The sequence below is a fragment of the Schistocerca americana genome, chromosome 8, assembly GCF_021461395.2.
Source record: "Schistocerca americana isolate TAMUIC-IGC-003095 chromosome 8, iqSchAmer2.1, whole genome shotgun sequence".
Taxonomy (NCBI): domain Eukaryota; kingdom Metazoa; phylum Arthropoda; class Insecta; order Orthoptera; family Acrididae; genus Schistocerca; species Schistocerca americana.
In genome coordinates, this window is record NC_060126.1 from 365,672,700 (window position 1) to 365,700,308 (window position 27,609).

The 27,609-nt window shown below is 43.2% G+C and overlaps 1 protein-coding gene across 1 annotated transcript in view; it reads right to left on the minus strand.

The window, feature by feature from the left end:
• Positions 1–27,609, minus strand: part of LOC124545853 (odorant receptor Or2-like) — a 167,025-nt gene that overhangs the window by 52,414 nt on the left and 87,002 nt on the right. Inside the window, exons 6-7 of the mRNA XM_047124811.1 lie at positions 11,585–11,683; positions 2,743–2,898 (exon numbers count right to left, since the gene is read on the minus strand). Of these exons, the coding sequence (XP_046980767.1) occupies positions 2,743–2,898; positions 11,585–11,683 (255 nt within the window). The remainder of the gene's footprint in view (positions 1–2,742; positions 2,899–11,584; positions 11,684–27,609) is intronic.

Genomic DNA, 27,609 nt, shown 5'->3' on the forward strand with positions numbered 1-27,609 from the left:
TGGAAGCACACAGATTCACCGCCACCAAAAAAATTTCGGTTAACCGCCAGTGGTGAAAAAATGATGGTGTCCATGCTCTGGGACAGGGAGGGCGTAATCCTTACCCATTGCGTACCAAAGGGCACTACGGTAACAGGTGTATCCTACGAAAATGTTTTGAAGAACAAATTCCTTCCTGCACTGCAACATAAACGTACGGGAAGGGCTGCGCGTGTGATGTTTCACCAAGACAACGCACCCGCACATCGAGCTAACGTTACGCAACAGTTTCTTCGTGATAACAACTTTGAAGTGATTCCTCATGCTCCCTACTCACCTGACCTGGCTCCTAGTGACTTTTGGCTTTTTCCAACAATGAAAGACACTCTCCGTGACCGCACATTCACCAGCCTTGCTGCTATTGCCTCAGCGATTTTCCAGTGGTCAAAACAGACTCCTAAAGAAGCCTTCGCCGCTGCCATGGAATCATGGCGTCAGCGTTGTGAAAAATGTGTATGTCTGTAGGGCGATTGCGTCGAGAAGTAACGCCAGTTTCATCGATTTCGGGTGAGTAGTTAATTAGAAAAAAAATCGAAGGCCTTAGAACTTGAATGCACCTCGTACAACTCTCGTTCACCTTTGCTGCTTCTGGAGAGGAGTTTAACGTGCGTTCTGTTTTTACACCCGTTCTTTTGGCGTTCCTGCAATAGGAAGGTGATGTGTTGTCCCAACAGGATAATGCTCACCCACACACTTGCTGTGAAGCTCAACGCCCTCTGCAAGACTTGCAGTAACTTCCGTGGCCAGCACGATCGCCGGACTTGAATCCAATCGAGCACGTGTAGGATTTGATGTAATGACAAGTGACTCGTACGACTCGTCAGCCAACAACTCTTACATAGTTATGAGAACAGGTGGAACAGGCGTGGCATAACGTATCCCACGACAGTATTTGTTATCTGTACGATCAACTGGATACCAGAGTCAGCACCTGCATCGCCTACCGTGAAGACTACACTACGTACAATATGGGTGTTCCAGCGTCGCTCGATACCTGATACCCCAGAACCGCTTGTGTTATTGATCTCTAAACGTTATCATTTCATGTACTCTATATGCAGTGCTGCAAGAATTAATCTTGCGTGAACTGGAAATTCTAAAAGGGGTTACTAGCTTTCCAATGGCAGTGTAATTTTCTAACTTACTGTTTAGGCGATAATAAATAAATTGTCTAAAGTGGTTCAACTTAGGCATCGCTCCCCTACAACATCAACAAAAAATACTTTCATGCTATTAATTCTTATCACAACAGTGGTTACTGCCCACACTACACTCAAGCCCACAACACTGCTGTACTGGTGGGCAGGGGCCTGGTCGGGATAGCGGGGATGTGGGCATCTGAAAACAGTTTTTCCAATGAAACAGCAGGTCCAAAGTAAATAAACTCTCTGTGTTCAGTAGATGAAATACAAATTGATGCAACTGTGGCAGCTTATGAGGCTGTTAGCCAGTCATTTTTGCCAGTAAAAATATTAATTTCGGTGTCGGGACAAAGTCAGAGGAAAAAGGAGTAGAAGAGAATTCACGTCATTACCAGTTGGACGCCGGTTCCAGGAAGAGCTTCCAGCCTAGATCCGACACTGCAGAGGGCAACCAGCAGTTAACAGAAGATCTATCTTCTGCGGTGCCTAGTATCTATACATAGCAGTCCATAGTGGGCTTGTTGTTAGCACGTTCCACAGGAACAAACAACCTTTGCTGAAGCGACGGTCCTACTCGGCACGTAGGCCGCATTGAATTTTACATTAGAGGAAAATGTTAATAGAGGAAATAAAATAAAAACTTAAGCTCATACAATGAAGGTTTTCAGGGTCGGATGTCATGGTTGCTGACGAGTCTTCCGGGTTGTATGGTCGTGGTCGAAGAAACTTTTCGTTTCTTGGCGTTTCGTCCAGAGCTGTGTTGGACATCTTCGCAGGTGCTCCCGGCGACATTGAGTCTTGCCGACTGATGAGTCGGACGTCGGAGAGCGACATAAATACTGTGTAAATTATTTGAGACACACACACACACACACACACACACACACACACACACACACACACACACACACATATACAGTTGGCGATACTACACTCTTTTGAATTCTCCGTGTTGTGCTCTTGGCCCGTTTGAAAAAGCTGGGTCATCCCCTAACGAGAATGAATGAGATGTAGTGCTCGAGAAAGTGGAAAGGGCTTAGAATGTCTCACAGATCCTAGACTTAGGATTTTACTGTAATAATCACTAAACAACGACAGTTTACTCTAGAATAACATTTGTTTACCGTTAAAATATGCCCAAACAGGACCTTGGACACAGCATACAGTTACGTCGTCGACAGGATGTTAAACCGTCACCCTGCTCCTTTCCTTCCTTTCTTCCTTCCTTCCTGCGAACCACTGATCATTCGAGAACTCGTATCGCCAGAAATATTCGTGACGACCATAGTTTTCTTATCCGAAGGGACTCATTGTAGGAGACACTGTCGTTCCCATAATTTTATCCGCAATATTTGTTACACACTGTACATGTTCTCCTAGAGACCGTTGTGCTTTCTACGCGAAAATAATCTTCACAGATTTTCGTTTAGGTTGTGCTACTAAATGATGAGATACATCGTGTTACTCAAGTAGACCCTCTGGTACATCACCCACCAGTGCAAATCTATGCATTCTCCTCACACACATCGTCAAATAATACGATATAAGACTCGGTACTCACCAGCAGGAAAGTTTCTCGAGACAGCTTGTAAAATTTGTAGGCCGTGAAGCTGATGGGTCTCTGCATGCGTGCCAGACAGATTCTGAGCGTCTTCCTGAATCTAGCGTCTGTTTCTGGCCAGTTGCAACTGTATGCCGAAAACTGGAGGCTCTCGCTCTGAAACATGAACAATCAGGCCTGCAAACAGGGAGCCGCTAGTGTAGGTTGTTAGAAACTGAGACTTCCAAAATAACCTACGACTCAAGTTGCAATAAAACGAGGACATTCGCAGACTGGAAACATGTTTTCGTAAAACATAGGTTTATTGATGCACTGATATGAAATTTCAACATTGACTGCGAATAAAGTAAAACGTTTCTATTAGATATTTGATAATATAGTCTCTGAGAAAACTAACAAGACGCGTATGTAAGAGAGTAATTAAGAATGAATAAGAAATTAATCTAGAAAAAGCGAAGAAACGGAAACGGAACAACATATCTGACGTACGTAAATTGTTAGAAGTTTTAGAATACTGTAGACTAGATACGGTTTTCGTGACATAGTGTGGAAATATTTCTGAAGCGGGCATTCGGATGCGCAGAATTGATTTTATGTTGTCAACATACATTGCCACCGTGATCACATGATCTCGGGAAGTTTTTTCCTAATGCGTCCTAAGAATTTTGAATGTGATTCTATGGCTAGTACAGACAGATTCCTTTCGCAGGAGCTGTGGATGTGGCACAGGCGTTTTATTTGCATCTTGGTACCTGGAATAATTTTAAAGGGGACAATGAAGGGGAATCACATAACGGCACCGTCACGGCAGCGTGTGTTCACACTGTCCCTCGCGTCACATCAAGTCAATTCGCTTAGCACAGTACCGAATGGTAAAAGTGATGTGACAAAAAGTCAGAGTACAGCATTGGAACTCAGGAACTAACAACGACAACGTTAATAATGGACAAAGAAAACTTATAATGGATGTTATTGACCAGTTTTGTTTGTTAAAATGTTGAGAAGTAAACAACATTTCAAAACCTCGACATTAATCTGCAAAGAAAACTGTATAATTGCAAGGTGTATAACTTTGCTTCCGCCGCTTTTTCCCCAACATTTGAGGCTTTAGTGAAACAAATTGGTTACACATGTATCATTCAAAGTATTTTCCATCACTGCCCACTACTTTCTCTCATCTTTTGGGCAGTGTACGAATCCTTCGTCGAAAAAATTGTTCATCTTTTGAAGCGATCCACGAATCGATCAAATTTGTGACTTCTTCTTGGGATCGGAAGTGTTGGTCAACCATGCCATGCGCCATTGATCTAAACAGGTGATAGTCAGAGGGAGAAATAACTTGAGAATACGGCGGGTGGAGTAGGACTTCCCATTTTAACGTTTCCAAGTTTGTTTTGATCTCTTTTGCAACGTGCGGTCGCGCGTTGTCGTGCTGCGAAATCACTTTATCGTGCCTCTCGCTGTATTGCGGCCGTTTGTCTTAATTCTCTGCTCAAACGCATTAACTGCGTTCGATAACGAGCACCTGTGATTGTTTCACTTGGTTTTAACACCTCATAGTACACAACACCGAGCTGGTCCCACCAAATGCAGAGCATGATCTTGGAGCCGTGAATATTCGGTTTGGCCGTCGACGTGGAAGCATGGCTGGGATATCCCCATGATTTTTTGCGTCTAGGATTATCGTAATGAATTCATTTTTCGTCCCAGGTCACAATGCGATGCAGAAATCCCTTCCGTTTTGGTCTCTGAAGCAAATGTTCACAAAAACACACACACCGTTCAACGTCTCTTGGTTTCAGCTCACACGGGACCCAAGTTCCTTCTTTCTCAGTCATGCCCATAGCCTTGAGACGTTTTGAAATGGCTTGTTGTGTCACTCCCACTAATCGTGCCAATTCTTCTTGAGTTTGACGCGAGTCTTCAATGTCTCCAATTCTGCATCTTCGAAAATATTCTCTCTTCCACCACTACGCCTGTCTACGACGTTCTTGAAGCGTTCTTTCACTAATAGCGTCCTTACCATACGTACCTGAGAGCATTCGATTAGGCTCAGCCGCTTTTTTCTTCATATTGAAACAAAACAGTAACATCTCCCGCAAATGACGAGAATTAGGCTCGTAAACTGACATTTTCAATCAAGAATAACTTTATGATGCAGACACAGATCGACTAATGTTTGAATGAGGTTATGTTGACCGAGGTCCAAGCTAACTGCCTGACGTTTGCGATCTGTTTCTTTCGACCGCTACTTTCCGTTGTCGCGGAAGCAAAGTTGTACACCTTTTACAAACACCTCAAACAATAGCCATAAAGAAATAAATGGAGCCTGTGTACCTTATCCATGCTGCTTTTTCCTAATATCACTAGTAATGTCGTGAACAACTGTATTTTGCCCTTTATTAAAGATGATCTTTTCACTTGAAACGTTATTTAATTAAAATAGCTTCGTTAACTTATTTCTGTACGTTGTGGGCGTCAGCAGTACTCCGTTATTGTAAAATCTATTGTTGTTTTTTTTTTTTTTTTGCTTTCAGGTATCTGACAGTGGATGGGAAAAATATTAAAAAGATTAAAAAGACACAACAGCTCGAAATACACTTCTATAAAATGAGTGAGCGCATCGAAAATAGGTTAACTTATGTTATTAGTAGACGACTACAACGTCAAAACTTTCTCCCCGAGAAACCTCGACGTACCATGATGTGACATGGCGGACCGTTGACGGCCTGTTGAATGGCGCCATTTCAAATGTATTACGACATGTTATGGCGTGACGTGAACCGATGCGACGTGACGTGACGTGATGGCCAGTATGAATTGGGCTAAACAAAACAAGGCGTCCCGAGATCATATGACAGTTCCAGTCTGCTGTTGAGAACATGCACAGAAAGCAAAGCTCACTCCAGAGGTATTTCTGCTCTGTGGTTTGTTGACTGGTACTGTTGCAATATGAGTTTCAGGCAGGCGTTTTGCAACTGCCCAAGAGCTATGCGGGCCATCCACTGACGTAATTCTGCAGCTGGACGCTGTGTTAGCGTTGGTACTGCAGTGTGCAATGTGCCGTTTTGCCTTCAGTGATTGACTGGCCCGCTACATGCTGTAACACAAAACAGCGTTTCCACAGGTGACTACGTGACAGGATCCTACCTCTTGTCAAACCACACTCAGCTCCGGAGTACAAATGCTCCCAGCTCAGACGATAGAGCTCGTAAACGATTACTTGGCCCTTGAGCACAAACATATTTTCGTTCTCAATGCCGGGTGAGTCTACCCCTTTGTTCCGAACGGGCGGCTGCCTCAGTCATCTGTCGCCTATTGAGCTGTGAGCTTCGTTTGTTGTGAAAGAAGCAAACTCACCTGCCTTGGCTACACAGTAAGAACAGATATGTGCACTCACTGGTTGCATTGGGACCTTTCTCAAACAATTTCAAAGAAACTATTAGCTAAAAAAAATTGATTCTCACACACCTTAAAGCCTCATTCGTTATCTTCATGATGAATTGGCTATCATTTCGGCCGCGTGGGATTAGCCGAGCGGTCTCAGGCGCCGCAGTCATAGACCGCGCGGCTGGTCCCGGCGGAGGTTCGAGTCCTCTCTCGGGCATGGGTGTGAGTTTATGTCCTTAGGGTAATTTAGGTTAAGTAGTGTGTAAGCTTAGGGACTGATGACCTTAGCAGTTAAGTCCCATAAGATTTCACACACATTTGAATAGCTATCATTTCCTTAAGGGTCATAGTTATTATATTTATTAAGATATTGTGCGAAATTCGAACAGTTTTCACTGAAAACAGGGGACACTATGCGTCAGATCACCTATTGCTGCTTACTAAATGGAGATAACATATTTATCTTTTCTTTAAACTTGAAGTGAGACCTATATCTATCACCACTCTCGGGAGATGGATTGTTGGTAGTGCACTCACTTCCGATCATGTGTGTAAATGGTGGGGTGGAGGCTAAATATTTGTATGATCCCCCATATCTCATGAACGGTACGACATACCGGGATGCCGGCCGGTGTGGCCGAGCGGTTCTACGCGCTTCAGTCTGCAATCGCGCGACCGTTACGGTCGCAGGTTCGAATACTGCCTCGGACATGGGTGTGTGATGTCCTTATGTTAGTTAGGTTTAAGTAGTTCTAAGTTCCAGGGGACTGATGACCTCAGATGTTAAGTCCCATAGTGCTCAGAGCCATTTGAACCATTACGGGATGATTTTTTGGCAAATGATAGCATTCAAACTGGACGGTATTTTGCTACATAGCTAATATGCAAAACTTTCTTATCTATTGTGATACGTAAGTAACACTGATATATAATTTTCTGTATATCTTTATTCTACAGTTGGAGGTCAGCCACTTAGGCAGTCTATTCCAGCTGTCTTATCGTTGTCCAGAAACACATTACTGTTTTCCTGACAGTCTCCTTGCCATGAAGAAGTCGTGGTTTGACATTAAGCAGTCGCATATCTCCACTTTATTAAAAATTCCCGCAAAATCTTACGTTATGTCCAAATCCAAAAGGTAATAGTCGCCTATACGTAGCTGCTGCATTATTCCTCGGAGCTCTTCCATTATAACAGCCAATTTAACGTCGCCTAATTCAAATTTATATGGTAGAGCCACAGGAAGTTTAATTTTCTCGAAACTGTTTCCAGTGCTTCCTTGCCGACTTTTTCCAGAATTCCTCTTGCTGTTTCACTGCCGTTTCTGTTATGAGAAAAGATAGCTTTGCTTTGACACTGTGTCTCTCTGTGACTAACTTAGAGGATTTGCTACGTAGATAATTGTTATATGATCCACATATCTCCTTAATTAACATTACAGAGCGTTCTTTCTGTAACTGCTCCTTAGAGGTCACTTGATCACAGGTTTTAAAAATGGCTCTGAGCACTATGCGACTTAACTTCTGAGGTCATCAGTCGCCTAGAACTTAGAACTAATTAAACCTAACTAACCTAATGACATCACACACATCCATGCCCGAGGCAGGATTCGAACCTGCGACCGTAGCGGTCACGCGGTTCCAGACTGAAGCGCCTTTAACCGCACGGCCACACCGGCCGGCCACAGGTTTTAACAACCATAATGTTATCGCAAAGCGATTCTGTAATGGGTGTAATTATTCTTGCTAAGGAGAGTGCCGTATTCAGTATAATTATTACTACCAATATCAGTAACAAGATCGTCCACATTTTCCAGTAATAACCGCAAACCAAAGCGTTCGTTGGTTGGTTTTGTCTTCCTCCCTCTAACTGAGGGATGTATAGCGCTTCGGAGGAATCGATGTTGACACTTCCAGACACCTCAAAATACTGATCAGTTGCAACTACCATGCATCCTTTTGTACTCATAAGATAAAAGGTGGCACTTCCATTCACGTAATCTTCTGGACATGCCTACTAACAAGGGAACCTCCCCATAGCACCCCCCTCAGATTTAGTTATAAGTTGGCACAGTGGATAGGCCTAGAAAAACTGAACACAGATCAATCGAGAAAACAGGAAGAAGTTGTGTGGAACTATAAAAAAAATAAGCAAAATATACAAACTGAGTAGTCCATGCGCAAGATAGGCAACATCACACAGTTCGAGAGCTCAGAAGCGTGGTGGTCCCATGGATAACGTGAGCAACTGCGGAATGAGAGGGTTTTGGTTCAAGTCTACCCTCGAGTGAAAAATTTTTCTTTCTTTATTTTTGCAAAGTTATGATCTGTCCGTTCGTTCATTGACGTCTCTGTTCACTGTAATAAGTTTAGTGTCTGTGTTTTGCGACCGCACCGCAAAACCGTGCGATTAGTAGGCAAAAGGACGTGCCTCTCCAATGGGAACCGAAAACATTTGATCGCAAGGTCATAGGTCAACCGATTCCTCCACGGGAAAACAAGTCTGATATATTCTATACGACACTGGTGACCGCATGTGCGTCACATGACAGGAATATGTTGTCGACCCACCTAACTTGTCCACTTGGCGAATGGGTAAAAAGATTCTTCTACCTTGCCCGATTTAGGTTTTCTTGTGGATGTGATAGTCACTCCCAAAAAAGTGATGAAAACATAAGAGTTTGTCACAAACTGCAACAAATGAATGCAACAGTTTCACAGTCGCACAGTTTTCCCTGTGTTCTGTCAAAACATATGTTTTTAACGTTTCCAAATTTTTTCGTGCGTAGACCGTCAAATCCTGCATATCTCCAAGCAAATCTGAACATGTCCTGGAATTTTGGAGAGCAAAGTTGATTATGTGTGAGTGCCTGAACTTTGATAATTGTCTGAAAATAAAAAATTTTCACTCGAGGGAAGTTTTGAACGAAGGACCTCTCGTACTGCACTCCCTTACGCTAACCACGGGACCACGGAGCTCGTGAGCTCAGAAATTCTTGTTATGTTGCCTATCTTGCACATGGACTACTCAGTTTGTATATTTTTCTTATTTTTTTTCATAGTTCTACACAACTTCTTCCTGTTTTCTCGATTGACCTGTGTTCAGTTTTTCAAGGCCTATCCACAGTACCAACTTATAACTAAATCTGAGGGGGGGTGCGATGGGGAGGTTCCCTTGTAAGTTTGGTCACATTTGCAATCTATGGATGCCAATAACTCCATTTAGTGTCTCACTTTCTCATGGGGGCCTCCTTTGCCCGGAATAGGTTTGGAGGCAGAAGTTCAGGCGTCGTTCGAAGAAGAATCCATATTCGGACGCTACCTGGGATCATACGTGGGTGGAACAACATGCATTACGTTTAGGATAGTGTCAAACGATGGATCCACATTCAGATGCTACTCGAGACTTAACACAGTGATAAAGGGAATAGCATGATCACACTAAACAAAAATGACTATGTAGATAAGACCGTGTCCTTCTTTGAATCTAATAATATTGTGTCCTTCTTTGAATCTAATAATATCACAGAATTGCCTCACAACCTTACCAAAAGATTTTCAGCTAAAATAAAAAAGCCATTAAAATTGTAATACCACTCTCTCTGAACATGAAAAAGAACATATATAGTAATGAATCCAAATACACCAAAATTACGAACGTACTCAAGGACACATAAACAGAACTTGCCCTGTAATTAACTGCATAAATAGCCCATCATATTTGATAAACAAAAAACTAAACACAATAACAAACTTGATTCTTCCAACAAAAAGTACACAACCAAAAATTCACATAATATGATAAATAAAAGACGTACAGATACCACCTAACGATAAATTTATTTGATTTGATGCCACAAATTTGTACCCCACTATACCGGTACAGGAAACTATCCAAGTCATAAAATGTAGCCTCTTACGATATAGGAAATATCAATGACTGGAACACTTCAAATTATGAATCTTTTGGAAATAGCACTACCACAAAATTATTTTGAATTTAACAACAAAGTTTATACCCAAGCAAATGGAGTAACCATGAGTAATAATGTAGCAGTCACATTAGCCGACATTTTCCTAACATTTTCCTAAATTCTCTGGAAGAGAAATTCTTTAACTCAAATTAGCCTCCTGTTAACGAGATTTTATAGCTTACTATTTTAATGACGTAGATGACACCCACACAGTTATACTACAAATTTAAAACACCAAAGCAGAATACAGTACATAGTGAGATACTAACTCGAGAAATATCATCTAAACAAAAAATAAGAAACATACCAACAGTCTAGCGTGTTAGATCTCCAACAGAGTTAATGCAGGTTTTGTAAAGGCACTTATATTCAGCTAGCCTTTCGCACCAGTAACAACCTTTCAATAAAATTATGTTCCAGCGCCAATAGACCACCGGAACATGAAACCCAGTCATGTATAAAATCCCATGTAGAAACTGTATTAACTTTTAAATTGACCAGACAGATAGAAATTTTAACGTAAGATATAAAGAACGCATTAGAAACAGCAAGGCTAATCAGTAGAGCTTTTTCCTGCATTTGAAAAATGAAAACCACATTGCTGATATAATCGAAAATGCACTCCAAGCCCTGCATGGAATACCAAAAGGTCTTGAAAAATTAGTACTCTATATACACATGAGAAAGTACCTTAAAAATATGAAATGAGCATACAGAATTTAGACACAAATACCACCTCAAATACTTTATTGAAATTTTAGAAGACCAAAAAGGATGACTCGGGAATAGCATAAGTAACAATGAAAGACAATCGTGAAAAAATGGTAGTTAGGAAAATTAGAAAGCTTATAAACTTATAAACATACGACGTCATAAGTGTAGAACTGTCAAACCATAATCAAAGTATTATTATCAATATATTTACGTCAGTTACTGTGTAATCAAAACATGGACAGCGATAAGACAGTTCATTAATGGCGTTTATGGATGTCACATGATTCTGGACATGAGTACAAGTCACTTTAATGTAAATGACACTGATATTTACATACGGTCTCACCAAAATCATATAAGCAAGTATTTGACAATGGCGATAATTGGGGAAACTGTCTGTTAATAAAGATTAATTTTTATAAGCAACTATTCTTGTACATATTTTTAATAATCGTCCTTTAATACTTGTTGACGTCACAAAATTTGCTTCTTCAGGTAGTGTATTATTCCTTCGCTACCCGAAGGAGAAGAAATGGAAACAGTCGCAGCAAACACTACTGACAGCATTAAATTTTTATTAGTAGTAAATTCGAACAACGAAAGGATGCTCGCTGAATTATCCATACATCAAAGGTTAGTCTTTGATTTGATAGTTTATAGTGTTTCCAGTAAGATAAACATCGTGTCTGTAGTATCTAACACATAACTAGTCTGTAAAATGAAATCAGTCTGTTAGTATACATCTTATTGTTATTATTATTATTTACCTCCAAATAAACTTCGCCTCCATACCAACAGTAGATGAACAGCTGGTAGAACATTGTAGCAAGATATGCTGCATAAGTAGGGAGGTACGCCGTTTCTGTCTGAAATAAGCACAAGAACGATAAAGGTAATGATTAATTAGGAAAAATGATGGATACTAAAATTTGCAGACAATTTATGTGCACTCCCACGAAGTCTTTTACAAAGAGAAAATGAGTACTTTCATATCGTCTGCGTACGCCGTCATTGTGATTAAAAATTACACTTTTACCTGGAGCAGTGTAATATGGAAGAGAAAGGAAGGCTGAATTTTTGTTGTATATTTAATGGGGGAAATAACTGACAAAACTTTTTAATCTAAGCAATAGGAATCAGTAAGTTGTGGTGGACACTCTTCTACAACATCAAAAGAAGAAATTATGATTGGAATGTAGTGGGACGCAATGATAGATATAAACTGGGATACAATAAGGTTCGATATAATTAATAAGTGTAAAAATGGATTGCAGAGCATCCCCATGCTCTGATGCTCACAACCTAGGAGCACGTGGTAAGCTGAAATTATTCGAAGTAACAACGATCTCAAAAAAACTGAGTCAGGAAAAGAAACTGTTTTTTGCAAAGAGCTGCAGACGAGCCAATTAGGTAGAAGCTTCTGAAACTGTGCAATTAGAGCGTGAACAGTATAGTGTGAGGACGCTTGAGAGGAGGTAACCGGGAGCGTTTGATTTTACCCGAGAAAAGTTAAGGACGAAGAGGTACTAGAAATAATAATAGAGGGAAGAAGTCTGCGAAAGACCTATATCAAAAGCAGAAATAAGTTAGTGGGATATCTACTAACGCATCCAAGAACAGAAAGACCCATTTCAAGGGAAGAAACAGGTTAGTGGGGTATGTACTGCCACATCCAAGAACAGAAATTCATAGAGCAATGTAGAGGAGAAACTACTGATGCCAATAAAGATTAGATATCTGAAACAGATCATTCAGAATACATTATAAAATTCTGTTATAGATGGATGTCAGTGACATTGTACTGTATTTTTGAGAACCACCTCTGCTATCCATCTATTAGAAGACATTATATACTATCGTTTGTGCATTGTAAGTCAAGGAATGAATGGCCACAACAATCGAAACTCTAGGAATGTGGAGAACAGTGAACAGGCTACAAGTAATGAAGCTTGTAAACAGATAATGTGCCTAGCAACCTCCTTCTATTTGTGACTAGAAATATCAGTGAAGGACAGTAAAGGAATAATAAACTACGCTTAGTTGTTACAAGAAAAATGGTTCAAATGGCTCTGAGCACTATGGGACTTAACTTCTAAGGTCATCAGTCCCCTATAACTTAGAATTACTTAAACCGCTAACATAAGGACATCACACACACCATGCCCGGTGCAGGATTCGAACCTGCGACCGTAGTGGTCACACGGTTCCAGACTGTAGCGCCTAGAACCACTCGGCCACCTTGACCGGCTATTACAAGAAAGCACAGGTCATATCCGCCTATTAGGAGGATGGCAAAAGAGGCATCCGAAACTACTGTGTAACATCACTGATATCCACCTCTCGCAGAATCTTAGACCGTATTCTGAACTCGGAGTGGCGGCCGATGATCATGTACTAATATGCTGGTACAGCACACTGTAAATACAGCACAAAATTTATGCAATTTCGAATGCAAGCTGGAAACTGCACAAAAATTACGCCATTTCTCCTCGAATGCGAGCAGAGAATCGCACTAAAATTATGCCATTTATCTTCTAATTATGCTGGCATGCAAATAAAATGGACGAAAACATCTTTTATAGCGCTCTCTCCGCAACAACTGCAAACCAGTGTCAAGTGCTAAAATGATAATCAGCCACGCTATGATTAACTCAGAGATGCGACGCTGGTGCCTGTTTTCGATTGCATGCGCTCTGATGCGAGGTCATCCCTGCCGGCACTGATGGTGCCACGTTGCTCACAGCATCAGGTCATTAATAATGTGCAAGCATAGAGTATGAGGGATCTTGGAGTAGCTCTTGTCATAACGGTGCTGTGGTTGAGTGATTTGTATCCCGCAGCTACCAATTTGTTTTCTTGTTTTATTTTATTCTGTCTTTTATTTTATTTGCAGAAGCGCTCTCAACATTCCGTGCTGAGAGCAGTTTTCTTGTCGCTGTACTACTCAACTAGTACTTTTGTTAAGAGATGGCGCTCTGGCCACTATGAAATATCCGATTTTAAGAAAATTATTTAGTGAATAGAAATAATTTTATGAATCTTGTTCCTTAAAGCAGGTTGGTTTTATTCAGTATTCCAATAAACCATATTATTCCGCACTCTTTTGGCTACAAAACCCTGTTTTTCAACATAATCTCCGTTCAGTGCTACGGCCTTAAGCCTCCTTACTCGGAGGGCCTGTATTCCCACACAGTGCCACTGTACTGGTTGATGTCTGAGCCCACGTATTGCTACATCAATAACCACCCCGTCATCCATGTACTGCTTCCCCTTCATTGGGCCACACAGATGGAAGTTGGAAGGTGCGAAATCCGGGCTGTAGGGTAGGTGAGGGTTAACGGTCCAGTGAAGTTCTGTGCGCTCCTCTCGGGTGCACAGTCTTCTGTGAGGCCTTGAATTGTCACGGAGAAGAAGTTCGTTTGCATTTTTTTGGCGACGAACACATTGCAGGAGTCACCGCTAAGTGCGGCCGGCCAACATGCAGGAGTTGGGACAGGTTTTGCGTGACGTTGTTGTGATGATGACTGGCGCCTCACCGACCGACTCGCCGTGCTCTTGTTCACTGCCAGGTCTCAACAGACATTCTGCAAGCGCCTACGAATGTCTGAGATGCTCTGTTCACCGCCAAAAGAAACTCAGTCATGGCTCTGTGGTTGAAACGCACCTCTGTTACAGGCGACATATTGAGGGCTATGTATAGCGCCGTCATCTATCGGAACTTCATGAAACTATAGAGGCTGAAGCAGGAGTATGCCACGATGTCCCGCGACAAATTTCTCATGTTTTCAATCGAAATTGGCCGAGAAAAAATGTGTTGAATTACTTATTGAAGGCCGAGAACAAAATGTGTTAACTACTTATTGAAAGCCCTCGTAATATCTTCACTCGATAAAGGACTGGATTGCTTTTCGTCATTCGTCATAGTGTTACTGCGCTAGATCAAGTTGTGCAAACCACAACACGAAATTGTAAAAGAATTTGCAGAATTAAAAGCGCATCGCATAAACTTTGCGTGTAGTCGATTTCAGCGCAAACATTGCTGTGTATGAAACGAAATGTAGAAAAGATATCGAAATTTTATTTAAAGCTGAGAGAAAAACGGTATGTCGTTTCGCTCTCGAGGTATTGGTCTTAATATCCGTCGGACGATCGGGAGCCACGCGCCCATTTATGTCCCTACGAATCTAGAATCACGTGGTCACAACAATCGTCATGTTTCATGAACGGCTCAGTATATCGAAACGAGTTATTTATGCAAATGACAGCACGCAAAGAGACGCGTGTATCGTATGATAAATATTCGAATCATTTTTGTCTCCGAGGTATGGACGTAACTCGTCTCTAGCAGTGAGAGTGCCGGCGAAATAGGACGCATAGACACGCGAAAAGCGCTTGAGATCTCAATCATAAAATATGAAGGATTTTCGAGCAGCGGCACACATATCAGTTCCGTTGTCTACTGGTTAAGTGCGACTTGGGCTGTTTGATTGCCGCTGCACCTAATATTTAATTTTTTTACTTTATTTTATTCTCGCTTCATTAAACGATTAACTACGAGATTTAAATCTATTTGAACAATTCAATTTATATAGACAATATTAATGTACTCAATTTAGTTACGATTACTACCCTTGTAAGTCAGAAAGCTGTAGGCCACCACATTGTAGCAAACATAAAATTTTACACTAGCCGCAACTGCTCAAAGGTAATGATTTCTATCGAACAGAACAACTACACGTCAACGAAGACCGAAAATGTCGGTCGTGCGAACCCAACTCGCGCTTTTCTCACATGACATCCTGAAAGCCATGGAGAGTGGCAGCCACATAGATGCAGTGTTTCTCGACTTCCAAAAAGTGGTTGTATTGTATTGTACTGTATGTTAACCGGGGGCCTAAAAACGACGGAGAGGCTCCGTCCCCGCCGCAGCCGCAGCGGTCCACAACCCCACGACGACTACCGCAGTCCACTTCACCCCTCCGCTGCCCCACACCGAACCACTCTTTCAGGGCTATTGTGCGGTTCGGCCCCCGTTGCCCCCTCCCCCTCCTCCCCCCTGTTCTCCTCCAGGGAACGTCTCACAACAGACGAGTGGAACCCCTCCTACGTTTGGGTGGTAGAGTAATGGTGGTGTACGCGTACGTGGAGAACTTGTTTGCACAGCAATCGCCGACATAGTGTAGCTGAGGCGGAATAAGGGGAACCAGCCCGTATTCGCCGAGGCAAATGGAAAACCACCTATAAACCATCCACAGACTGGCTGGTTCACCGGACCTCGACACAAGTCCGCCGGGCGTATTCGTGCCGGGGAGCAGTCGCTCCTTCCCAATGCGAAAAGCCGTGCGTTAGACCACACGGCTAATCGGGCGGGCAAAAAGTGGTTGAGTACCATACTAATACAAAATAACTTAAAAAAATGAAATGACGCTGAGCACCCCTTCTAGGGTTGTTCGGCCGGCTGGCCCAATTCTTTCTATTTGACGGAATTTCGACGACTTGCGGTTAGATAAATATGAGATGAAATGATGAGGACAACACAAGCACTCAGCCCGAAGCGAACAAAATCGTCGGCCCGATCGGGTATCGATCCTTGAACACCTCGATCTAGAGCCATTGGCGCTGTCCACCAAGCAACGAGCTCAGATGCAAAATAATGGAAGTACGATTGTACGGAGTTTCAAACTATATTTTTGACTGGGTGGCCAATTTAACAGTTGACACTGTAGCGTCGGCTCCTGCTGACATGCCTATTAGCGTCTGCGACTTCCCTGGTGCGCGGATGGTACTTACCTGTGGTGCCCTCTGAAACACTCCTTTCGACCGTTCTTGAGGGTTCCATGGCGTCTGATAAATTCCCTGTCACGACCACTTTTAGTAGCTACCCTCACAGTCTGTGATGTGTGCGGCTTGCAAGGTAAATTACGTGTTATACGGCTTCTCAGATTTAATCGCAAGGGTTATTGACGGACCCGTATAAATTCTGTGCTCCCCTATTCTATAAGATCAGTCTAAATACTGGCCAACATCGCTTTGATCCTCGAGACACTGTTTCACATCTCACTACTCCACTGTCAAGAATTAAGAGTGCTGGAACTGTAGGAGTTGGACAAAAATATGTAAACACCAAAAACGTGACACATTAACGTGCCTAATACGGTCTAGGAAACCCGTTGTGTTCAAATAGTTCAAATGGCTCTAAGCAATACGGGACTTAACATCTGAGGTCATAAGTCCCCTAGACTTAGAACTACTTAAACCTAACTAACATAAGGACATCACACACATTCAAGCCCGAGGCAGGATTCGAACCTGCAACCGTAGCAGCAGCGCGGTTCCGGACTGAAGCGCCTAGAACCGCTCGGTGACAGTGGCCGGCCCGTTGGGTTCGACACAGTTTCAAGTCGTTTCGTTATTGATCAACAAAGATCCTGAGCGGTTTTCAAGGGAACCTTATATAATTCCTCCTGCAAAAAGGTGGTAAGTTCGGGTGACGATGACACAGGTGAATAGCGATCAAGCACACTTCTCTGCAAAGAAGACCACAAGCACCCAATGACATTGTGATCTCGTGATTATGATGGCCAGGGGAGATGCGACAGTTCATCTCTGTGCACACGAAACCAGTCCTGGACGATGCGAGCTGTGGGAACAGGGCTTTGTCGTCTTCTAGCAAAGCATCACAGCTGACGAACAATCACCCTCTCGGCCACGACGTCCTCATATAAGGACGTACTACAGAAATGCTTAGTAAATTAAAATTCGTTAAATTTTACCATTTTTGATTGTTGTCCTCATATTGTCACAAGCAGTGAGTTTATTTGAGAACAGTGTCGACATCACCTGTGAGACTGCGGTAACACAAAACAAAGCTGAATGTTCAGTCACATGGACGCTTCTCAGTAATCTTTGTATCTCCCATCAGCCGGTTAATATTTCCTGAGTTTAGGAAAAAAAATTATTTGTGCGTAGAAATGTGCATCCTTGAAAGGTGCATCCTTGAAGGTGGAAACTAAAGGTGTCTTTCAGAACGAAAGGTAAGTGAAATATTTATAACTTTATACATGTTTTCAAATGAGGACGTCGTGATTGAACTGTTGTAATAGCATCTTACGGTGATTTCACAATGCCCCGAGTCCAAGACAGCTGAAGACCACTTACAGTAGAAGCAGTTATAGAGCTCCTTAATTCATCTGAAATTGACGATCTATCCGATGACCCTGTAGATAATTTTGAACAAGCGGACAATGATGGAGGTAATGTTAGACGGTTTCTATCATACGGTAAATTGTAAGCTAAGTAGCCTAGACGCAAAGCCCGCTAACCACATGATAAGTAACACTTAGGTACTCACGAAACACTCGCCTCATTCAAACGACAATGCACTGGCAGCGAGAATGCTATTGTTGCGTACGAATTTGATACAGCGTTGCCAACCTAAAGCTGAATAAGAAAAATATCCGTTCTAATCGTAATAGAGTGAAAGGTACCTTTGAATACCCAGATTGGTAAGTCTGATTTTCACGTGTTTTGCATACGGACATGGCAGGGCAACAGCCACGCCTCCTGGGCATTTACCGATCTTTTGCACCCGAAGACAAACATGCAGCTAGCTGCTTTTGAAAGCGAACACGATTTTTGACAGCCGTTTTCGACGGTTTATAGCCGGTTTTGCAACCTGAAACATATTCCATCACCTAGGCGCTGAAAAAATCTATACGGCCGTGTGCCCACCTCAAAAACGACATAAAATGAATTTAGCGGCTTTTTCATCTGGGTTATTCAGATGTACGTTTTTGATGCGGTTTTCTTTTTGTAATAGCATTTTTTATTATAGATTCTGGAGAAATAGGTTGAAATAGACCGGCCAGAAATTATTCAAGTTTAAAAATAACATGTGGGAGGGGTCGACAAGATGGATTTTCTGATCACAGTTTATCGCACTTCATCAGATCGCGGAAGTGGACACTTCGCATGTTTGCTCATGCAGTTGATATTGCATGTGAAAATGCATGGATTGAGTACAAGGAAAAAGTATCAGAATTAGGTGTTCCTAAAAATAAGACCCTTGATTTTCTTCACTTTAGGCAAATGTGGCCAAAGCACTGACAAAAATAGATAAGCCAGCTGCCAAGAAAAGAGGGCGTTCCACTTGTGAGAGTAGAATGCCATCTCCAGAACTTCAAAACAAGCCAATGCGGAAGTCCGTCCAGAAGCTGATGTTCGTTTGGACAAAGTTGGCGGGCATCTTCCAGTGGTGAGTGACAAAAAATCATTTGACAGGTGCAAGAAAACGGGTTGCAAAGGCAAAACCAAATTTTGTTGTGTAAAACGTAAGATTCACTTACGACTGGATAGAAAAACAAATTGTTTCTTTGATTATCATTCTTCACAAGTGTTTATGTATCACATCATTAAGCGAGCTTTGTGTAATTTGTGTACTTTGGTGAAATAAAATCAAATAATATACTTTGACTTTTTGACTTATACTGCACCAACTTGAACACAACGTCCGCATTTGGTAACACGTTGTATCCTCTCTTGGGGGGGGGGGGGGGCACCCCGGAATATTTTATACATCTAAAAAATCATATTTTAATTCGAACAACGTGGATAGCAACGCCATGATTTTTGTTCGGAAAAAATAAATAATTCGTGACCGAAAGGGTGAAATTTGACCAACCAAAGCGATCAAATAAGCCTTGGCAGTAGTGCGTCCTTGCAGCACAGCCATTCTTCACGTGGAATACCACGATACGGGTGCCCAAATCATCACCAAACGCCTGCCAAGTTTCCCTCCTGGGACGTAAATTGGCCATGCTCAAATTCACTAAGGTCAGACATAATGCACTCACAACTACACAAGAAGCATAATAAATTGCTGAAAATCGAATTGGCAAGTACTCTATATATATATATATATATATATATATATATATATATATATATATATAATCAGTTGTCTGATAAAAAAAAAAGGATGACGCGCAAAAGGAGAGGAGGAAACCAGATGAAAATTTATGGATTAAGAGGGTACGTGATGTTATGTCAATGATTACAAAATCGAGTCAAATTTACGAAAAAGTTGGCAGTATGCTCCCACTTAGCGGTATGATGTTGCACCTCTCTCTGACTTGAATGCATACATTGGTTCGGTTGGGAAGGGTTACATGAATGTGTGGTTCAAATGGCTCTGAGCACTATGGGACTTTACTGCTGTGGTCATCAGTCCCCTAGAACTTAGAACTACTTAAACCTAACTAACCTAAGGACATCACACACATCCATGCCCGAGGCAGGATTCGAACCTGCGACCGTAGCGGTGTCGCGGTTCCTGACTGTAGCGCCTAGAACCGCTCGGCCACTCCGGTCGGCGTGAATGTGTGGTGTCTTTCGGACATATCCGAAAGAACAGACACCACGCATTCATATAACTAACTGGGCAATGGATCCACCTTTTTCAGTGTGGCTGCACAAATACGTCCGACCATCTATGGAAATCTCAGCGTAGCGAACTTGCAGAAAATGGACTGAGACTGCGGACAGTGACGCTCGACGGGAACGTAGATCGGCCTTGAGGCGTGCCGAGATAGTCCACGCAGTTGCGATAACGCTGTCTCCTGGATGGCGCAGTGGTTAACACTCCTGCCTAGTACGCAGGAGATCCCGGGTTCGAATCGTGGCCCGGTACACATTTTCACTCGTCGCTGCTGATCCCGCGTAACGTCCCAATGCAGCTGACACCAGCGGTCCCCTCTCTTTCCTTTCATTTCTTCCCCTCTCCACTTGCAATTTACATATAATGTAACTAGTACTTGAGGTCCCGGATGGAGTTGACGTCCGATCTGACTCGACATCTGATCCATGGGGGACAGATCTGTGGACTGTGCTCGATACAGGGGCACTTCATTGAAGCTCGAAAATGTCCCACTGGAAACACGTCGACGTGTGTGGTATCAGCATGATGGTGCACCTGCACATTCCGCAAATAACACTAGGCTGACCCTTGACAGAATGTTCGACGGGCGTTTCATAGGACGTGGAGGACGCATAAATTGGCCAGCCCGTTCTCCTGATCTTACACCTCTGGACTTCTTTCTGTGGGGTACGTTAAAGGAGAATGTGTACCGTGATGTGCCTACAACCCCAGAGGATATGAAACAACGTACTGTGGCAGCCTCAGGCGACATTACACCAGATGTACTGCGGCGTGTACGACATTCGTTACGCCAGAGATTGCAATTGTGTGCAGCAAATGATGGCCACCACATTGAACATCTATTGGCCTGACATGTCGGGACACACTCTATTCCACTCCGTAGTTGAAAACGGAAACCACGTGTGTACGTGTACCTCACCCCTCATGGTAATGTACATGTGCGTCAGTGAAAAAGACCAGTAAAAAGGTGTTAGCATGTGGACGTAATGTGCTGTTCCAGTCTCTGCTGTACCTAAGGTCCATCATCGTTCCCTTTGGATCCCTACGTAATTCGGTGCTCTCCGATACACACGGTCGAACAGCGGAGGAGTGGTACTCAGGCGTCAACTTTAAGGTTACAATATCTCCGGATGTAATGAACATTTTACAATGCAACAAACGGCACTGATTACGTATTTGTTTATATGTTCAGATGTGCTAACAAAACTAACGGGGTTCCATTTAAAAAAAACGTAGGTTTGTGTTAAAAAACATACTTCCGTGCATTTTTTATGGTTTGTATTAACCAATTACACTGGCCCCTCTCCTCACGTTCGGTCTGTGGTATCGATTCGTCAGTATTTGATGCGGTTTACGAAATATATCCAGCGGTAATGTTAGGTGACTCACCCTGTATAAGACAACAAGTGCCTGGCGCAGTTGTTAGATCGGTTACTGCTGCTACAATGGCAGATTACCAAGATTTAAGTGAGTCTGATCGTGGTGTTACAGTCGGTGCACGAGCGATGGGACACAGAACCTCAGAGGCAGCGATGAAGTGGGTATTTCCTCGAACGACCATTTCACGAGTATACCATGAATATCAGGCATCCGGTAAAACAAAAGACTGAAGAGAATCGTTCAACGTAACAGTAGTGCAACCCTTCCGCAAACTGCTGCAGATTTCAGTGCTGGACCATCAAGTATCAGCGTGCGAATCATTTAACGAAACACCATCGATATGGGCTTTCGCAGCCGAAGGCTCACTCGTGTACCATTGATGATTGCACGACACAACGCTTTACGCCTCGCCTGATTACGTCAACATCGACATTGGACTGTTGATGATTGGAAACATGTTGCCTGGTCGGACGAATCTCGTTTCAAATTGTATCGAACGAGTGGAAGTGTACGGGTATGGAGACAACCTCATGAACCCATGGACCCTGCTTGCCAGCATGGAATGTACAAGCTGGTTGAGGCTCTGTCATGGTGTAGGACGTGCGCAGTTGGAGTGATGTGGGACTATCTGATAGCCTAGATACGATCTGACAGGTGACACGTACGTAAGCATCCTGTCTGATCATCTGTACCCATTCACGTCCATTGTGCATACCAACGGACTTGGGCAATTCCAGCGGAACAATGCGACACCCCACAAATCCAGAATTGCTAGAGAGATAGTGGCTCCAGGAACACTATTCTGAATTTAAACACTTTCGCTGACCAACAAACTCCTCAGACATGAACATTATTGATTATATCTGGGATACGTTGCGACGTGCTGTTGAAAAGAGATCTGCACTCTCTCGTACTCTTACGGATTTATGGACAGCTCTGCAGAACTCATGGTGTCAATTCCTTCCACCTTCCACCACTGCTTCAGATATTAGTTGAGTCCACGCCACGTCGCGTTGCAGCACTTCTGCGTATTAGCGAGGCCTCTACACGATATTAGGCAAGTGTACCAGTTTCTTTGGATCTTCAGTGTGTTTTGTAAACATACGACATCGTAGCTGTAAAACTGTCAAACCACTGTCGTAACAAGTTAATTACTGCCTTAGCCCAGCAGATATAGAACGACACTCAAAATACAGTTCCAACGATATTATATGTGTGGCAATCCATGTACGCAATATACATTATGTGATCAAAAGTATTCGGACACCCCCAAAAACATACGTTTGTATTATTAGGTGCATTGTGCTGCCACCTGCTGCCAGGTACTCCACATCAGTCACCTCAGTAGTCATTAGACATCATGAGAGAGTGGAATGGGACGCTCCACGGAAATCACGGGCCGGCCGGAGTGGCGGAGCGGTTCTAAGCGCTTCAGTCTGGAAGCGCGCGACCGCTACAGTCGTAGGTTCGAATCCGTCTTCGGGCATGGATGTATGTGATGTCCTTAGGTCAGTTACATTTAAGTAGTTTTAAGTTATAGGGGACTGATGACGTCAGATGTTAAGGCCCATAGTGCTCAGAGCCATTTGGAAATCACGGACTTCGAATGTGGCCAGGTGATTCGGTGTCACTTGTGTCATACGTGTGTACGCAAGATTTCCACACTCTTAAACATCCCTAGATCAACTGTCTCCGATATGATAGTAAAGTGGAAACGTTAACGGACACGTACAGCACAAAAGCGTACAAGCCAACCTCGTCTGTTGACTGGCATAGATTGCCGACATTTGAAGAGGGTCGTAATGCGTAATAGGCAGTCATCTATTCAGACCATCACACAGGAATTCCAAACTCCATCAGGATCCACTGCAAGTACTGTGACAGTTAAGCGGGAGTTGAGGAAACTTGGATTTCACGGTCGAGCGGCTGCTCATAAGACACAAATCACGCCGGTAAATGCTAAACGACGCCCCGCTTGGTGTAAGGAGCGTAAACATTGGACGATTGAACAGTGGAAAAACGTTGTGTGGAGTGACGACTCACGATACACAATGTGGTCATCCGATGTCAGGGTGTGGGTATAGCGAATGACCGGTGAAATTCATCTGCCAGTGTGTCTAGTGAAAACAGTAAAATTCGGAGGCGGTGATGTTACGGCGTGGTTGTGTTTTCATGGACGGGTCTTGCACCCCTTGTTATTTTGCGTGGCACTATCACAGCAAATACCTACATGGATGCTTTAAGCACCTTTTTGCTTCCATTGTGAAGAGCAATTCGGGGATGTCGATTGTATTTTTCAATACGATCGAGCACCTATTCATAATGCACGGCCTGTTGCGGAGTGGTTACACGACAATAACATTGCTCTAAGGGACTGGCATGCACAGAGTCCTGACCTGAATCCTAAAGAACACCTTCGGTATGTTTTGGAACGCCGACTTCGTGCCAGACCTCACCGACCGACATCGATACTTCTCCTCAGTGCAGCACTTCGTGAAGAATGGGCTGCCATTCCCCAAGAAAGCTTCCAGCACCTGACAGAACGTTTCCCTGCGAGAGTGGAAGCTGTAATCTAGGCTAAGGGTGGGCCAATACCAAATTGAATTCCAGCATTACCGATGGAGGGCGCCACGAACTTGTAAGTCATTTTCAGCCAGGCGTGCGGATACTATTGATGACATAGTGTGTTGTGTTGGCAGAAGAGCCAACATCGTGTTACTAGTGAAGGCCGAAATGCACGCGTTTTAGCTCACGCAGGCTGGCGTGAGGATGGAAGGACTCTACTGACGTGAGGTCTGGAACATGACAAGGAATTAGAATTCAGAAAGCGGACGTAAGTAGTTGGATACTTAACTTTAATCCATTAATGATCAACGTCGCTCTTGACGGTACATGATTCACAATATTATCTGTTCAGAAGACATATATTAACTGAATATGGCGCCTTGCTAGGTCGTAGCAAATGACGTAGCTGAAGGCTATGCTAAACTGTCGTCTCTGCAAATGAGCGCGTATGTAGACAGTGAACCATCGCTAGCAAAGTCGGCTGTACAACTGGGGCGAGTGCTAAGGAGTTTCTCTAGACTAGACCTTCCGTGTGGCGGCACTCGGTCTGCAATCACTGATAGTGGCGACACGCGGGTCCGACGTATACTAACGGACCGCGGCCGATTTAAAGGCTTCCACCTAGCAAGTTTGGTGTCTAGCGGTGACACTACATAGTGCACCTACAAGTAAATAGCAATCCATGCTCAATTTTCTACTATAACATACAAATGCATGATGACAATAACGTCAGCCACGTTGCACCGAATGTCACTGGATAACCGCAGTTTAGGCGAAACGGATCGATAGTGAAGGTTGAAGAAATAAATATTACTACCAAGCAGTATTGAGTTGCTGGGCTGTGATGCGTATGGTGCACTAACGGTGATCCTCCCTTGTGTTGATTGGACGTGATCGATAGGAACCTTGACGACGAGTACGCCTTCCCACACGTTCCCATACCGTCCAACACTGGGCCACTGTCACATCTGAATACCCCACAAATCTGGACTTGGCACGATTCGACCTGACGGTCAAATAGAGACCCACAATGGGAGCCTTTAGAACTCTGCCTCACATGAGCAAGCGGCTTCTCCGTGTTTCTCGCAGTGATCGCTCAACATGTGACACTATTCACACGCCTTATAAATCATATCAGGCCTGATAACAACGCTAAACTCGAACAACACTAATGCATTGTGGTGGTCCTTCTAACTGTCACAGAGAGTTGCAATCATTTACATACCTGGCGATTGTCATCCGACCATGTTTTCAAGATGTTTCATGATTTTGTCAGGCAGCCTAAATCATAACAAACTAGTAACCTTAACGATAAGCTTAACAAAAATCCGTCACTGCAGTGGGGGATACGTCTCTGAATATTTAGCGCATTGCACGGAATAAAAACTGTTAAATAAGTGTGCTTTATTCTCTACTGATAAAATACCCAGCAATACATCACTAGATCCTTGTTAATTTTCTCAGTACCACCCGTAGAGTCCATACAGCGTAGAATACAAAGTAGGAGAAGTCGATCACTCAGTATTCAGAATCAGAGCTCGACAGCTTCAGTTCTGTGTATGCCCTTCCCGTGCGTTAATCGCAACATCGTATCTACTGGTCTCTAGAGCTCGCTTTTCGTTATGCATTACCATTCTTCAACGGACAGTCCGTGAAGAATTTATGGCGCAGTAGGACAACCACGAACAGTCTACACGTGCTCTGTGGGACTGAAGACTGGTCTGATCGCTGACCATTCTAACCTCCCCTAGCCATCCCAGGTCATGCTCAGTACGTACAGGGTGTTTCAGAAGTGGTGGTCAATATTCAGGGATATAACAGGAATGATCATTCGAAACATGGGATCTAAAACGCATACCTTAAGAGCTAGGAGCAATTCTTGATCTTCGATACTGTGAAAAAAACTCTTCTACTGCAGGCTCTTTGATTTCCATATTTTTGGAAGTGGTAGTATGGACCAAAACAAGAAAAAAATGTCCACTAAACATGTGCTCGAAAATGAACACCTTAAAAGTTATGATCACTTGTTGATTAGAAGAGTTGTATTTCAAAACAGCGAAGATGAACAAGTGCTCATAGCTCTGAAGTTATGTGTTTTAGGGCACATGTTTCCTGGACTTTTTTTCTTGTTTTAGTCTATACTACCACTTCCCAAAATATGGAAAGCAAAGAGCTTGCAGTGGAAGAGATTTGTTTCACAGTATTGAAGATCAAGACGCTCATAGCTCTGAAGGTATGCGTTTTAGACGCCATGTTTACTTGACTTTTTGGTTTCGAATGGTTATTCCTGTCACATCCTTGAATATTGAGCATGACTTCTGAAACACCCTGTATAAATTGCCTCTATCGTGCGGGAAATGAAACTAACGACCGATAACATATGCAGCACCCACCAAATAGTCTACCAGGATCTGCTCGATTTACTTCGTGACGTATGCCACGCATAGCGACAAGATCCGCACAGCCGTCGGTATTAGTGCTATTTCAGACCATCACAGAACCGTCTGCAAATATGTGGATTTTCTGGACACCATATGGAGCATTCCATTCACCGCTTCGCCTCACGCACTTGCACACACCTCACCTCACGCCACGAAAAATATCGAACCGTAAACAACACACGTCTCTAATGCTATATTGCCAATGGAAGTGGTTAGTCAGAACACAAGGTGAGGAACGTGAAGTCTCTGTCTTACCGATGTACTCTGATAGAACTTTCGGATTGTAACATGAACGGTATGAACAGGCCGGGCGATTCAGAGGCCCTTTTGAGGTCTTACTACGCTGATCCTAAAATTCCGCCATGCAGATGTTTCCAGATAACTATCATCGTCTGGGGCTATATAAGAGTCGATGACTTGATCTAGCCTACCATGTGCCCTGACTGGTCTCACCTCAGCGATTCCATTTCCGACGACTGGCACGCGGGAATACACTGAAATTTTCTGCTCTACGGCGAAAGATAGAGCTTTCCTGGATCAAGGTGACTGCCCACGTAATTCGTTAAAATGTCGGATGGCATGTACTTGATAGAAAACAATGTCGCTAGGTTAATTTCCTTCGAAATGACTACGTTTCAAAACATATACTTTGTATTGAAGTGTTATATGACATCGGTACATAGGACCACTCCTATATATATGCAGTAGCATGCGAGTAATAAATTTACTGAGCAACCAAGGTTGCAGCCTATCTATGCAATTATGCGGCTTGCAAACCCAGTGCCAGAACAGAGGTAAACAACAGTTGTTACGAAACACGTCCTGCTAATTCTTTTAACAATGAATGATGTGTTGACAAGGGCCATGCGACGAACAGAAGGGTGATATCTATATCTACATAATTACTCCGCAAGCCACTTGACGGTGTGTGGCGGAGGGTACTCATGATACCATCAACTGACTCCCCCCC